Raw genomic sequence first — 15,850 nt, 5'->3', positions numbered from 1 at the left:
AAACAAAAAACCTTGGCTTCTTTCACTTGCAGATGATCCCTGCTACTATGTAAAAAACCCACAGTATCTTTAAAAAAATTAGCAGGTGGCAAAGCACAGCTACTCAGAGAAAAACTATAGGCAGGGAACATTGTGATCAGCAGCAGGGGAGGAAGGGCCAAAGCACTGTGACACAGTGTTGTCCTCTCCTCACCAAGGGGCTGCCGCTGTGTCTGAGGAGAGGGGTGGGAGGTTTAACATCAAATCCTTATATTGTGTAAGTTTAAAAATCAAAAGTCTCCCAACAGTCTTCAGAATTCAGTTAATCTCTGGACTGAAGGGCTTCTGAAGAGCAGCTCTACCCTTCTGAAAGAGGAAAGGCCTTTCAAGCTATTCCACTTCCAGCCCCTTGTGTCTGTTTTTGTTCTTTATGCTACAAAAAGGCACAAGAAGAATTTTTCCTTTGCTCACACATTCTTCCTACCAATCCAATAAAAGGACTAGAGTTTAACAGCCAAAATGAGCTACTCCAGCAGCCAGATAAAAGAGACAAAAGGTTTTTAGAAAAAGTGTGCACTCCTACAGCACCGATGGAAAGGAACTATTTAGATGTAATTTCTTTTTTTTTTTTTTTTTAAAGTTAAAGCAAGATTAGCTGTGGACATGCTTTGAATATTTATATCCTGAAACATCTGGAAAACAAAGAACTCTGTAGAGGATATTCTCAATAATTTAAACAGATCAGAAATTACCTTGTACCATTTCCCTACACAAGGGTTAGAAACAGGGTGAAGAAACACCCTGAATTTACCTGCTTACCYCTGAAATTCCCCATTTAAGCACACAACATGGCCTCCAAGGTGAGCCCGGGTTCTCACTGCACCAAACAACCTGTCTGCTTTCTCTACCCCCTCCCWCCCAGTGCCCAGGCTGTGSTGGCAGTCACCTGTCGGACGATGCTCTGGATCAGCTTGTCCATGGTGAAGGCGATGTAGGCGTGGATGGTGAACATCTCACGCAGGGAGTCCTCATACTGTGACGAGTCCATGTTCCCATCCAGGAGGTTGCGCACCATGTCCAGGAAGGCTGGGTAATAATCCTCAACATCGATGTCCACTGCAACAGGAGAGATGGGGAGAGATGAGCACATCACCCCCAAGAAAGGTTGCTGTGAGTTTTGATGCTCAGGTGACCCACTTAAGCTGAAGAGTTATTTAAACTTGTCTTTTATGGACATAAACAAGTCCTTTTAAGGCCACAATTATTTTCATAATCTCTTGCTTTCTAGCTCTAACCTCCTCCATGAGATTTTTATTACTGAAATGTTTAACTTAGGGAACTTGAGGATACTTTAGATATGCAAATTTAAACTGAAAGCTCTTACAAAATAACTACTTCGTACTATCCTTCTGCGATTCAAGTCCCACATTCCCCACATCTTCCCATTTCCCCAGAGAACCCATCTTAAAGGGTCACTCACTGCTGTCACATGCCTGAAGACATCAAACAAGCCCTGTCACCACACTACAAACAGAAGCACCTTTTCCCCCCCAGCCTCCCACACCAGAAGTCACTCACTGGGCTCCTTCAGCCGCAGCTGGATGGCAGGACTGTCACTCTTGTCTCGCTTTATGCCCAGCACTTCCCTCTCCCACTCCCGTTCCCGCGTCTCCTCCTCGATCTGCCGCTCGGCCTGGGTGCAGATCCGCAGCAGCCGCAAGCACAGGATCTGGTGCAGCCTCATGAAGATRTACCAGTTGCTGTTCACGTAGAAGAGATTGTAGACCTCATCCATGCCCCGCAGCTTCTGGGCTGTCGTGTTGTTGAACATCAGCTTTGTTTTGGGAGGACTGCTCCCAACGCCATTGTGCTTTTTTGCAGCTCCAGTAGCTTCGTCCACATCCATTTCCTCCTCTTCTTCCTCTTCCACATCKGAGAGTTCACCTCGCTGAGCGAACAGCAGGTCTGGAATGAAGTGATACATGATCTGCTTGATTTTGTACTTGTCCTCTTTCTGGATTCCCGTCTGCCGCTTCACGTGGTGGATGATAAGCGAGGCAGCATCTTCCAGGATCTGCTTGTCTTCGTAGGCTAGCGAGAGGTGTGGGCCTGTGGGGACTCCAGCATTGTCTTCTGAAGCCTGTTCTTGCCTCTACAAAGGAGAAACAGCACAAAAATCAGTCTAAACAATCCCCCTCCACCACCCAAGAGCCTTCTAGAAAGCTCTGCCAGTGGAACAGATTTCCTCCCTCATCAAGCCGTGAGGAACAACAGGAACTGAAACTGCACTAGCAAAGCACATAAGCTAGACGGAAGGAAATTATTGGTGACCACCTCACCTCATCATAGATGCTTTCAATCTCATTGAGGAGACTCTTTGACCTCAGGACCTTGGTATCATTCTGCTTGAAGTTGATGCCCTGGTGATCCAAGGATTTCAGGTAATATTTCTCATTCTGCTCTCGCCAGACTTTATTAAATCCTCTCTGGGCTTCTCGCCACTCTTCCTCTTTCATCTTTAACCTTGGATCAAGAAAACAAAGGTGAGCTAAGAGGTGAGCATACAAGAAAAAACCTGGGCCTGTGGTTCTTGGTGAGTGTTGACAAGAGCTGATGAAATGGGGATGGATCAAAGATATCCCATGGAAAGGAGCTTTCCAGGAGGTGMACCCCAGACATGTTCTTCTGGAGAAACCACTCTGGGTTTCTTTCACATCTAAGTAAAACCATGCAGGAACAAAGCAGCCCTGCTGTCCACAGCAGAGACAATGGATAAAGGGACGGGAATTCAAAAGGGCTGGCCCTGGTCTCTCAGAAATCCCCGGAAAGTCACATAGCTCCACCTGTGAAACAGGAGCAGCTCAGTTTGGATGATGAACAAAGCATGGACACCTGAGTGTCCTGGAAATGAACTGCTGAACATCGACTCAGCATCCCAAGCGAAGCACCCCTGATTCAGTCCAAGAAGAATGTCCTTGCAGCAGGGTGGGGAAACAGGAACCCTGCAGGTATCCTGGGAAGGATGCTACCTCCAGCTCCAGAACCCCAAAACACAGGACCAACAATGCCACTGAGACAGAAGATTATCCACTGCTTACACATTWCCTCAACCTTCCCCAAGGAGTTACAGCCTCTTTTAACTCAGGAGGAGGAGGCTGACAACAGAAACAGGACTAGGAATCTGAGGGTAGCATAGCCACCATGTACTGGGCACAAACAGCTATTGGATTTGAAAAGGGATCACATTTAGCCTGGGACAATCCACACAGTACAGGTTCCTTATCTTACACATAATGCTGACACCAGGGGAAGAAAAACGTTGAAGAGGACACAACAAAAGCTCTATATCCTTTCCGGCTGAGCTGTAAGGATTTTGTTTCAAAAGGGCAATTCCCTCTAGGTGATTATTATGGAATACACCAACTGTCCAGAATATAAATGAAGTTCTTAATTTCACAGAATAATAGAATGACAGAATGGTTTGGTTTGGAAGGGACCTTATGGATCATCTTGTTCCACCCCCTGCCATGGGCAGGGACACWTGCCACTGGACCATGTTGCTCCAAGCCCTGCCCAGCCTGGCCTTGAACACTTCCAGGGGTAGGGCAGCCACAACCTTTTGGGGGAAATTCACAGCCTTGTGGAGGTCACACTYAGGGGCAGAAATTGGCCACTTTTTCATAAATCTGGATGGCATACAGCACGTTACCCTTTGGAAGGGACCCTAGGGCAGGGTGCTGGGGCAGCCAGTACCTTTTCAGTACAATGGGAACAGCCACAGATGGGTTCTTGCGAAGCCCATCAATGATGTCAGCTGCTTTGTCAGCATATATCCTCTGGAGAGCCTTGCGGTGGATCACCTCCGAGGTGCCCCCCAGGGTGTTGTCCAGCCGGAATTTGGCCTGCTCCTCGGCAGACAAGCGCGACAGTTTCTTCTGGATCGCCTCAAGAACACGGATTGTTGCCAGGTTGGTCTCCAAGACAACATCCAGCTGGAGAGAAGAGTGCATTACCCATAGCATTTGAACAGACAAAACATGATACTTCACGGAGGCAAACATTGAAGTGACACGAAACAAGAAGCCGCGCCTGTTTAACAAGGTGTACTCGAGCACTCTGGTGTTCAGGTGCTCTAAAATAATCCAATTATATTTTATCTGCTACCTAGATAACGCTGTGTAAGAATTTAAAGGCTACCAGAACAATACTGTTCGGAAATTACATATTCCAGCTGGGAACAGAAAACAATTGACAGTTACTCTACCAAAGGACGTGCCAGATCTGAGTGGATTCAGGTAATTGCCCAGCTAACTTCCATTTCCAGTCAAGATGTCAGTCGTTTAACATCCTGAACTTATTGCTTTGCAGATGATTACAGGGGAATGCATGTTCTCATGCACTACGTGGGCAAGAAGAACAGAAAAGATGCAGCAATTCCATGTTGGCCATTCCACAATTTCATGTGGAGTGGGGTGAACCAAGAGCTCTGCACAAAAGGTGAGGGGCACGGGTGGCAGCTTAGTGGCTGTGCAGCCACCGCATCTTTCATTAAATGAACACAAGCTTTTTTGCCAAAAAACAGGTGGCAGACACAATCAAAAGACATTCCAAGATGCAGTATTAAAGACATCATTACATCATTAAAGGCATAATTACATCAAAGCTCATTAACTATTCATTCACAAACAGAGCCTTCTGAGATGTGAAACAAGGAAAAGCAATTTACCTCAAAACGCTCGTCCTCACACCTGTAGATGTGCTCTTCATATTGCGTCTTCTTGGAGCTCACAAACGTGGAATCTTCGGACCAGGACGGGAAGGAGACCCAGGTGTCATTCAAAACCTTTGAGGGAGAACATCAGTCATGGTCAGTGTTCAAGGGGGATCATGCCTGGCCAGCTACAAGCCCAGTTTTCTGATAGAACAATCTAATTCCCCAGTGGGGAAAAACTGCATGCCCCTTCCAAAGCCCAGTATTCACAGGGCAACCCCAAACAGCCAGACCAGAACCCAGACAGCCAGGCAGCCTGAAAAATTCCTTGCCTGGAGCTRTGAGGAAAAAACTTGCGAGTGAAGAGGAAAATAAAGGTGAAAGGAGCTTTTCTGCTACTTTGGATTAGTCAGCTGCAACCAGCTGGTTCCTCATGTRTGATTGATCACCAACACTGTGTGGTCACCACAGCAGAGCTGACTGTCAGACAGGACACAGTTGCTGTCTCCAAATAAGGCTAATTGGAAGTAAAAATCCATACTCCAGCATCACCTTTCCTGACAAAACAGCTGAGCACCTGCAGCTTTCAACACAGGAACAGAACATTAAAAAGCAAACAAACAAAAAGCCAACAACCACCTCAAAGACGCCAAAGGCAAAGGAACGGTGATTTTGGAAAAGTCTTGAAAGCCAGACTCAGTTTTCATAAACCCAAAGTCTGAACAACTGAGTCATTAGATTCTCACAGGGAGAAAAATTTGTAACTGCATCACACGAGATGCTTTTGAGAGACGTGTCAGGACATGGATTAAAAATTAAGCATTTCAGGGAGAAAGAAAGACACATTGGAGGGAATACGTGGGAGAATCTGTTTATGGAAAATATGATTTTCTTTTAAAGTTGGCCTGGAGACAACTCTGAAAGCAGCTTAAGTGGGAATTTCAGTAAAAGGTAGCAATAATCTTGAATTACATACTACCTTGTAAAGGACCTCTGAGATCACATTAATACCACACAGAAAATCAGTTAGCTCATTTCCTACATGGAGTGTTTTACGTTTGCAATCTTAATGTTCCTTTCACAGGTTGTACTATGTAACACATCATAAATAAAATGCAGGAGCATTAGGGTTATGTCAGTAATTAAACATCACAACYATTCAGTGAGGTTTTTTCCAGCTGCCCCCCAATGCTCTACGMAAGCCTTTCACAAACACCACGGGARAGCTGATGSCAACCATCAAAGCCACGTGGGTATCACAACTCCCAGCCAGCTTCCAGCATAACCCAGTTCCTAGACTGATGCCTCACCCTGTGCAATAGCTTCTGGATATGATCCAGATGTTCAGAGTGCCACCAGGAATACCTCAGGTGCACTCCCCTCAGGCTGCCACACACACTGTGACAATCCCGAGCCAGGACAGTGTGCCCACACACGTCTGGGAGCAGGAGCGGCACAGATCAGTGCTGGATCTGTGCTAAGCGAGCCCCAGTTCCGTGCCCACCCCCACCAGATGTGTCCTGACATCTCCAGGAACTTTTCCATCACAGGGATACAAAATAAATTTCCCATCCAGCTCCGTTTTGCTCGCCTTTGCCTTAAAAAAGTTGGGAAGTGCCTTCCTCTGTGACACAAGTGCCACATTACCTCTTTACACAGCGGGGTCCGCCCTGTGCACTTGGGTTGCTGGTAGCTCTTGGGCAGGGCACGGTAGCTGGAGCCCAGCCTCTTGCAGGAGGCGTAATCAATCTCCATGGCAATCCCCTCGGTAGCCCGCTCCTTCGGATACGTCTCCATGTGAACAGACTCCTTGTAGCCCAGAAAGTTTTTAAACCATGTGAACAGTTCTGGGAATTTCCTAAATTAAAAGGAATGAAGTGAAAACTGAGCTAAGCAGAAAGCAAGCAGTGCTGAGCTGTGATGCTRAGGCTTGAACTGATTGCTACAACCCCCAGAATTATCAAGCTGGTGAGAGGACCCTCTCAGCTCAACCCCACTTGCACAGAGCCTGACCAAATGGGAAGCAAGCACCTGTTGTTGATCAGGTGGGGGATCGCTCTCTTGGTGCAAGTCAGGTGCTTTGGGATTAGTGATGAGCAAGGAACAGCACTCACGGCACAGTCACATCTGGGTCTACCCAAACTACCCTGGCMGTGAATTCAGGCCAGATTCCTAGCTGTCTGCCAATGTTTTCAGCCTTAAAYCACACCATTTCTTTCCAGAAGCAGTAAGAAGAAACTAAAAGGCAATTCTGTAACTACACAGCAAAAGGTTTCAGTGCTGAGCAATTGTTTCAACCAGAATAGACAAAGTGGCATAAATCACAGAGGAGCCTTTGCCTGCAGGGCCCAAGTTTGCTSGTTTGCAAAGCTCCATGAAGAATTTATTAGTCTAAAACAGTGCATTTGTTCAAGTCCTCTTATCTCATGCAAAGTATGACAATTGAACCTGTTACTAATTAAATCACTGCTTACTCATTGCTTTTTCATTATATGGCAACAGATAATATCCAACTCCAAAATAAAAAAAAAACCCTTTATTGGGACCCTCTAGTTAGGAGCAGAGGCAGTAGATGGGRGAAGTGCAAAAATTTTTTGTCAAATATTGCCCCTCTTCTACCTAAAGTCAGGCATCCTGCTGATGCCTGACTAATTCCAGTGGATCTACAGAGTGAGTGGAAGCTCCTTGGGGCAGTTTCTCTGCACAGCAGCAACTGTAATGGGGTCCTGAACCCAATTTATGCTGCTACAGCCTTCTCCCTTGGAACCAGGAACTCAGTGGCCAGACAGAAGAAACATTAATACTGCTGCTCAAAGCTGATGAGAGGATATCAATTGGTTTTAACCGATTAACAGAGCTGTCCTGTATGCCACTGACAATCATGGAAGTCATAATTCCTAAAGTATGGTGTTGCTTAACCTTTATGACAGAATTCAGCAGCTTTTTGGAAACTTTAGTGAATTTATTATTAGCGCTCTGCATTTTTGGGGGACACTTCCTAAGTAAATAGCCAGTCTTTTCTCAAATGACATAACCCACGATTACAGAGCAAGAAACTGCAATAACAGCCTGCTAATCATTTTGTTTGCTCTACTGGAAGAAACACAGCAAGCAACACCTGCACTGCTCCTGCATGCTGCCTGTCAAGACACAGCTGGGAATCCCTCTCTCTCTCTCTCTCTCTCTCCCAGAAGAAGAATGGGAAAGTGCAGAGCAGAAAACCATGAAGGTTAGTATTTGTTTCCTGGCTCCACAACAGAAACAGACCAAGAAAATTAAGCTCCTTGCTTTGTATAAGGGAAGGGGCTGCACTTACCCCAGGAATGGAAAAACCAGCTGCACGAGCTCAGCCCGGGAGATCACCTCCTGGTTGAAAATAACCAGGCAGCGCAGGAAGTTCTCGTAGGCTTCTGTGCTACGCAGAGCTTTGCGGACCTGATGGAGAGGAGACAAGAGGAAAAGAGGAGCTGTCACAGTGAGACCAAGCAGGGGGAGGTCCAGGAGACCTGGATTTGACACTGTGCTTCCCACAGAAACACACAAATCTAAAGTGAGCTGAACAGAGGGAACTTGCCCCGTTCACAGGGCCAAACAAACAGGTATTGATGGGAGCCATCTCCACGCTGGGGATTCCCTGCAATGTCAGCACTGCAGAATTACTCTGAGAAAGGAGTTACAAGTGAAGAACTAAATCCTTCCAAGAACCCTGTACCAGCTGGATTACAAAATGCTGGAATTGCAGACAACATCAGTCATAACTGCAACACCACAAATCCACCCAGGCTGCCTTGAAACTCCAGAGAGTATTTCAAGTAAGGAGCAGCACTATGAGACCCATGCCCTGGGTAACACCTTTCTGGCCTCTGCCTACTTCCAGCTTGGATTATCACAGACAATCCTTCCTCTGTAACCCYGGTCTTCACAGAATGAGGAAGCCAAACTGTTCATCCCAATGCCATTATCTTTCCCATGAGAACAGTTGGATCTACACATCAGACTGAGATCCAACATTGTTAAGTTATTCATCATTATGGTTATAATTCCACAGCAGGGATTTCTAGGTTTACTCATGTTAACACCTACACATCCTCCAAGCAATAAATTGGTTCCCAGTTACCATTAGCTGCTCCACATCATTCTGCAAAATTCACCACATCAGCAGGGAGCAACCAAGGCTGTCATCAATGTGTGAATATTGCTCAAAAGGATTGTTTTGAGTTCGTTCCATGCTCCCCTCTGAGCTATAAGGGAATGTATGGACATCTTAGAGAAGACACCAAGGTACCACTCASAAACATCCCATATCTCCTTCACTCGATCTGTGTGCTGAACTAGCAACAGGTAACAACTGTGCAATTAATTAGATTAATCTCTCAGGGAAAAAAAAAACCAAAACCCAACCCAATGTAAATATGAATCATCTGCTTTGTAAACTGAGCTCCCCCACTGCAGCCAGCTGGTTGTAGATGGGTACAAGCTGTGCCAACACAGCAAGACACGCCACACACATCATCAGCTGTACGGGGATTTCATAAACGGGAAAACAATTTGGAGTTACARGAAAGAATTCCCATTCCCTCAAATAGACTGCAGCAGCAGCAGGTGGAAAGCTGGAAGAAGGAGCTTTGGGGAAAAGACATATATAAAAATTTTCATCAATTTTTTAAAATTTCAGTGGATCCAATTTGGAGGTCACAGGCTACATCTGAGRTCAAGCTGAGAAATGTTATCAGGGTGGTATAAATCTCACACACTTTACTGTGATAAAAATCCAGATGTGTATACAGGAAGGAGATACATCAAGGACAGGCAATACCTGCCTCCCACCTCTCACCTTCTCAAAGAAGAGAGATTCTGTCCCCACACCATGTTTGCTGGCTTCTGCCAAAGACTGGTCTTTCAAACCAAGCAGCTTTGGTTTCTTCTGTTATCAAAAAAAAAGGAAAGGCAATTAAAAATAAAAGGGTGTTCAGCAAATTGTGATAATGTTATTATCTATCAAACATGAGCACCAGCTCCCTGACCCAGCTACGTGCTTCCCATTAAAGGAAAGGTGGCTTTTTTTTATGAATGAAGAGTCCATTAAAASATGTGCTACAAGTTAATTTACTGAATGTTAATAAGTAGCATGCTACTCCAAATATTTGTAATACATTGTTGCACCCTTTCCTGTAACTAGCCAATTGAAACAATCACACATAGCACATCTTATTTTGCAACTAGTTTGGAAAAATGCCAGAAGAAATTATTTTCCTACCACTCATCCAGTTCTGTAAGTCTTACACCTCCMCAGCATAACAATTTCTTTCTTGCATTCTGCTGCAAGATGCTTTATTTTCCTGCACTGTCCATACTCAGAAWGGCTGAAAGTTGCCTCCAAATCGTGCTTTATTAAGGTGCCCTCGCTTTGAAGATGAGAAAGGKCAGAAAGAGACTTAAATCACTGGATTTAAATGATACAATTATGCCTGCTAATGCTTTTCATCATGAAGAAAGATATACTGCCTTCAAAAAAAAACCAGGCAAATTTATCCCTCATGCACAAACATGAAGCCACCTGGCCACAGGACAGTTTTTGTTGCACTACAAAACCTTGCTGCTCTCACATTTGAAAAGGGCAAACTCTGCTGAGAGAATAATCGTYAATCATTGTATTAAAAGGTTTATCACAGGAAAGATGAGGAAACATGATTCCACTGCATCTGCTCTAAATTCTGCTACAACAAAGCATTCAGGCACACCTTTGTCTTTCCCTCAGCTTGTCTTTTCCTATGTGCCTTAGGAACATTTGCAACAAATTTTGGACAAATTTATTTTGTGGCATTACTGAGACTTTTGTCTCCACACTCCAAACTCTCCCTCATTGAACACTAACAAAATTACATATTTCTAATGAAGTGATGAAACCTCTGTTTTCCCGAGCCACTAAAGTAACAACATCCCACCCTCAGGCAGATACCACCACCAGTTTGCAGAAAATCAGAGGCAAAGACTTGTGCTTGGAAACAAGGATTTTCAAAAGCTTTAAAGACAAGCATTGTGTTCCATGTCCTCAAGCTGCAAAAATCACAAGGACTTGGAAAACACATCSTGCTGTGCCACAGCCTCCTGGGACAAGCAGGGCTCTGAAGGAGCAGCACACACTCTCACCTTCACTGGAGGGGTTGCTCCGGTGCCTGAGTGCCGTCGGATCTGGCAGCCRTTCTGGTTGGGTCTCTGCTGCTTGTTGTTGAGCTGTGGCTTCTTCACKGTGCCCCCGTGGTCATTCCTGACTGATTCCACTTTCTCTGCAGTTGTCTTACTCAACAGCTTGTTCAGAAACAAACCCGTGAGACCATTAGGGCTAARTTCCACACAAAATGTCACAGAAATGGTTTGGGTTGGAAGGGGYCTTAAAGATCATTCACTTCCAACCCCTGCCATGGGCAGGGATACCTTTCACTAGACCAGGCTGCTCAGAGATCCTGGCCTTGAACACCTCCAGGGATGGGGCAGCCACAGCTTCTCACCTGTGGCAGGGCCTTACCACCCTCACAGGGAAGAATTTCTTTCTAATATCTAATCTAAACCTASTCTCTCTGAGTTTGAAGCCATTCCCCCTTTCCTGTCACTCCCTGCCCTTCTAAACCATCTCTCTTAGAGGCTCTCTTCAGGTACTGGAAGGCCACAATTAGGTGGCCCCCAAGCCTTCTCTTTTCCAGGCAGAACAATCCTAATTCTCTCAGCTTTTTCTCACAAGAGAGGTGCTTCATCCCTCTGATCATCTTGCTGGCCTCCTCTGGACTTGCTCTGACAGGTCAGTGTCCTTCCTGTGCTGGGGACTTCAGAGCTGGATGCAGCACTCGAGGTTGGGTCTGCTACTCCTCCTAGCTCTAGATGACCAATGGATTTTACTGCAGCTACAGCAGTCTTAGAACAAACCTTTTAGGGAAAGGAATTGCTTTTAAAATACAAGTTATTTCAGAGACAAGTTGTAGCTAGAAAACACAGTCTACTCCCCTGACCCCATTCCCACATCCCAAGAAAGAAACAGCAAAAAAGCACATTTTTCTGAATGCTGGCTACAAACAGAACACTGTGCACGAGGTATTTCAGCCTGTCTCCAAGAGTACTCACCACAGAGCTGTTGGCATCAGGCAGGAACTGCCCAAATTCCGAGAGTAGATCCTCCTGGTTCTTGAAGAGTCGAGCCACCTGGGCATACACCTCCTGCTCTGTCAGAGCCGGCGTGTAGTTCCCTCCTGCTTCCTTGGCATTACGCTGCTCTTTCTGCCAGAGGAAAGAAGAGAAGAGTCAAAGGAAAGGATGCACAAACTATTCAAGTGACAAAGAAAAGTTAAACCCTCAGTGATATAAAGAATGAAACAGCAAAGGTCTCAGCTTCTTATGTAAAGCATTATACTGTATTAATAGCATGACTTGTATATTCTAAATATCTATACTTGTATATATGACAAATACATCCTAAATGCCCAACTGGCCCTGGAATAGTAAGACACTGATCAACTAAGTGGTTTCTTTGCTTTTAACATAGAGCTACAGCCACATTGTCTCATCCTGACACATGTTCATGGAAAACCACCAAATCCAGCACAAGCATTTCAGACACTTCTAAACAAAGATGAGGGACTGAAATCTATTACTTCATACTGCATGTAATCTTTTTAACTTGCAGGAATTCTGCTTAGTTCAAACAGAATTCAGGACCAGGCTGGAATCCTGACCCAGTGGAAGGTGTCCCCGCCCACTGCAAAGGGYTGGACACGATGACCTTTAAGGCCCCTTCTAATCAAAGCCACTCTGATTATTTGCTGGCCACTGCTAATTACAACAGAAGACCCAAATTCAAGTTTTGGACAGATCTCCCCAAAGTAAAGAAAGAAACAACCATACAGAGACCCAATTAGTATTTCCAACACTCACCTGATACGTATGGAGGATCTCCAGGAAGGCTTTGTAGATGTCTGGCTGTCCCTGGAAGCGATTCTTGATCTTGTTGACATAGTTGATGGCATGATTAAACTCCACGGGCTGATTGTTCTGCAGGGATGGTGTGGTGCCCAGAGAGATTGTCACAGGTGTGTGAGGCTGGACCGGTGGTGAGCGTGGTGATGCGTACGGTGGAATCGGGGGGGTTTGCTGGCTGGCAGGAGTATGTGCCTGCAACTGAGATGGCTGAGGAGAAAACAAGCTGTGTTAGGAACCAGCAGATCCCTTTATGGTCAGGATGAAGGCACTTTTAATCCACTTAGGGATAGATAAATATTTAGTGGGCCAGCGGAGACTAAACTGCCAAAATGCCTGGACCATTCAAGCTGTTACTATTATGATGATTTTCCTCGCTTTTCCTTGAAACTTGACAAGAGACACAAATTACCTCAAAAATTTAACACAGCCAAAATGCATAGGTATGGGTGGCTCCAACACTGCAGGTTATTTTGCCCCTAGTGAAGAATTCTGGGATGTATAAAGGCAATAACAAGGGAAAATTGGAGTTTCTTGAGACAAAAGGCATGCAGTAATTATTTTGAATACTCTTAATGGACATCAAACAGCCAGGTGAAAATTTAGTTTTGAGGTGGCAATTTTAAGTGAAAAYTGAAGTACTTATTCCCTTCGTGCTTTAAATTTCAAAAYTTGTATTACAGAGTTTTYAGGACTGAGAATATAAATAACTGTCTTAGGATGGCCATAAATATCCTTTTACAAGGTCCTGCCTGGCTCAGCTAGAGCTTTACCTGGCTGGTAGGGACATCCCACCTCATTGTCTAGCCTGTCCCTCAGGTTACTTTTAAAGTTTCAAAAAAGATAGCTCGGGGAGAAGTTCTGCAAGTTAATGGGGAGAAAACCACTCATCCCATGGTGCTAAGAAGGAGACTGCTACCTCTTCATCAAGAGCATATACTACTTCTTCAGAAATAATCCTTGAAATCTGGCACAGGCAAGTTCATTCTGGAATGRTCTGCAGAGCCCAGCTTTGCAAATCTTTTAGCAAATCTTTCAACATGTTTTTGTTTGCCATTTCTGAGCAGGAAGTTGCMTGTCCCAACAATGTTTGTCCAGAGATCACCTAACTGCTGCATTCTACACCCTGCTGCTTTTTAACTGCATTATTACCTCTTTCTTTAGCTTTTCCAGCCAATTGTTATTCAACTGTTTAGGGATTAACCCTTGAAACTTTGGAGGTTCCCTTCCTAAGGCTCTGAAACATTTTCATATTTTGAGGCTAAAATACATGATATTTAATTTGGACCAATCTCCTCAAACATCTATTATCCTGTTTTGGATACAACTTCTRGACAGYAGCATCTGGATTATATCTAATCCARAGTTAAATACCCTTTGTCACTGAAAGGTCTCTGTTTTGGGCACACACACCAATACCTACAGCATCATGGTCATATTGTCTAAACTCTTGCACTTTAGATGTTGCCAATAGCTCCTGCACCCTTCCAGCTGATGGCTGAATCAGRCTCCTGTACAAAAACCATCCAATCTGAAAACAAGACTTCAAGCAATGCAGAATCCACCAATTAACAAATGAAGGTTTCCTAAAGGTTTAATTGCCTCAAGCATTTGAAATTACACACACTTTCACCAAGAGGAACACCTTCATCACAACCTCTCTTTTATGGGCAATTTCTTGAGACTTTAGGTTTAAGACAATATACACAAAAGCAGGTAGAYAATGTGTGCCCAATGCTTTAACTAGGAACATTTTTCCTAGGGTTGCTGGATCACTTCTTGAATAACGTGTGTGCCATTTACCAGATGCTCTGTCTTTCAGTTCCCCAATGCCAGCAACAAGGCTTTTCCAAACCCTTAATGTTTTGGAAAAGCTTATTTGAATTGCTGTCAAATTAACTACGACTGCATCTTCAAGTTTGAAAACGAGAAACKAATCCAGCAGCAGAAGAAGGGAAACACATGAAGGTTCACAAATATTATGGAAAAGCAGCGTGGAAGTTAATTTTTCACTCTCTGGCTCTGCATCAGCCTCAGCTGGACATAGCAGGCTCCCCATGCTCTCAGTGGCAGCCAAAGCCTCTCACCTTGCTGATTTTGGCAGGTGTGGGCTGCGGTGCCGGCTGTGCTGGTGTCGGGGTCGACTGTGCCGAGGGCTGCGACGGATGCGGCGGCTGCGGCTGAGGCTGGGGCTGCAGCCCGTGGGTGGGGATCTGGTGAACCTGCCCCGGGGTTGTCACGTTCACCATGTCATTGGTCTGCACCTCAATCTTGTAGCCRGGTGGCAAGAAGGTGTTGAAACCCATGATCAAGTCTGGGTGGCCCTTGAAGAGCTGCGATACGCGGCTGATCACCCCCGGAGTGTCGATGCTGGGGAAGGAAGAAGATCACAACGTCACGATCCTCTGGCACCTTTCARTGGGACAAAGTTCTCCACACAGGGATTTTCCATCAGGTTTTTTTCCCCCCTTATCACCTCTGCCTATGAAACAATGCAAAACTGAATCCTAAAACACACTGCTGAACTCAAGATTGACATTAGCATTATTTTATTAGCCCAGACAGCATTTTATATCTACGAGATCTAGTCCCAAGTCTGAGCATTATTAATGGGCAGACAAGCAGACAGCCAGATGAATCAGCTACCAAGGCTGAACTTGTGAACTCCCACTCTAAGCAGAGATTTAATACAAATGAAGGGAGGCACTTAATTTTCAGAAAATAAAGCACAGACTTCCTTTACACAAGGAACTTAATTTAGCTCCCCCCCTGTGCTCCCATGCCCACATACACYATTTCTAACCTGGAAAGAAGAAGTAAAATGCAGCTTGTTACCTTTGAGATTTAAATTCCTTCATAATATCCAAGAAGTCATTGTAGACCTGTGGCTGGCTACCAAACTGTAGCTTCACCTGATCAAGGTAAGACAATGCATCCTCCACCTGGAGACAGACCAGACAGGTTATATTAGCAGAGAAGATTTGATTTCACCTCCCATTGTTCTGTAAAACAATCATTATTTGAAAACTCAGCTGTTAGCCCTGAGCCAGGGCAGGGAATTAAGGAGCAAAAAACTCATGAGCCTGATTAGTGTACTACCAGCATCATTTGAATAAGAGGTACTCACTCCCCACTCCTGGCCCACGAGATAAAACTGTACCAAAGAGACACAAAAAGGAAAAAAAAAAAAAAAAA

At 44.9% G+C, this 15,850-nt stretch overlaps 1 protein-coding gene across 2 annotated transcripts in view; it reads right to left on the bottom strand.

Annotated features, from left to right (window-relative positions):
* The window catches only part of SIN3A (SIN3 transcription regulator family member A), a 31,696-nt gene that overhangs the window by 4,155 nt on the left and 11,691 nt on the right, over positions 1 to 15,850 (bottom strand). For both annotated transcript variants that reach the window (XM_057368734.1, XM_057368735.1), the window contains exons 4-16: positions 15,491 to 15,597; positions 14,743 to 15,025; positions 12,614 to 12,865; positions 11,807 to 11,959; positions 10,841 to 10,999; positions 9,525 to 9,614; positions 8,007 to 8,125; positions 6,338 to 6,548; positions 4,706 to 4,822; positions 3,733 to 3,971; positions 2,319 to 2,502; positions 1,558 to 2,131; positions 926 to 1,095 (exon numbers count right to left, since the gene is read on the bottom strand). In XM_057368734.1, the coding sequence (XP_057224717.1) occupies positions 926 to 1,095; positions 1,558 to 2,131; positions 2,319 to 2,502; positions 3,733 to 3,971; positions 4,706 to 4,822; positions 6,338 to 6,548; positions 8,007 to 8,125; positions 9,525 to 9,614; positions 10,841 to 10,999; positions 11,807 to 11,959; positions 12,614 to 12,865; positions 14,743 to 15,025; positions 15,491 to 15,597 (2,658 nt within the window). The remainder of the gene's footprint in view (positions 1 to 925; positions 1,096 to 1,557; positions 2,132 to 2,318; positions 2,503 to 3,732; positions 3,972 to 4,705; positions 4,823 to 6,337; positions 6,549 to 8,006; positions 8,126 to 9,524; positions 9,615 to 10,840; positions 11,000 to 11,806; positions 11,960 to 12,613; positions 12,866 to 14,742; positions 15,026 to 15,490; positions 15,598 to 15,850) is intronic.

The sequence above is a fragment of the Malurus melanocephalus genome, unplaced genomic scaffold, assembly GCF_030028575.1.
Source record: "Malurus melanocephalus ecotype Western Australia unplaced genomic scaffold, MMel_1.1 scaffold_96, whole genome shotgun sequence".
Taxonomy (NCBI): domain Eukaryota; kingdom Metazoa; phylum Chordata; class Aves; order Passeriformes; family Maluridae; genus Malurus; species Malurus melanocephalus.
The sequence above is the reverse complement of the archived record's forward strand: the minus strand, read 5'-3'. Positions and strand labels throughout refer to the sequence as shown.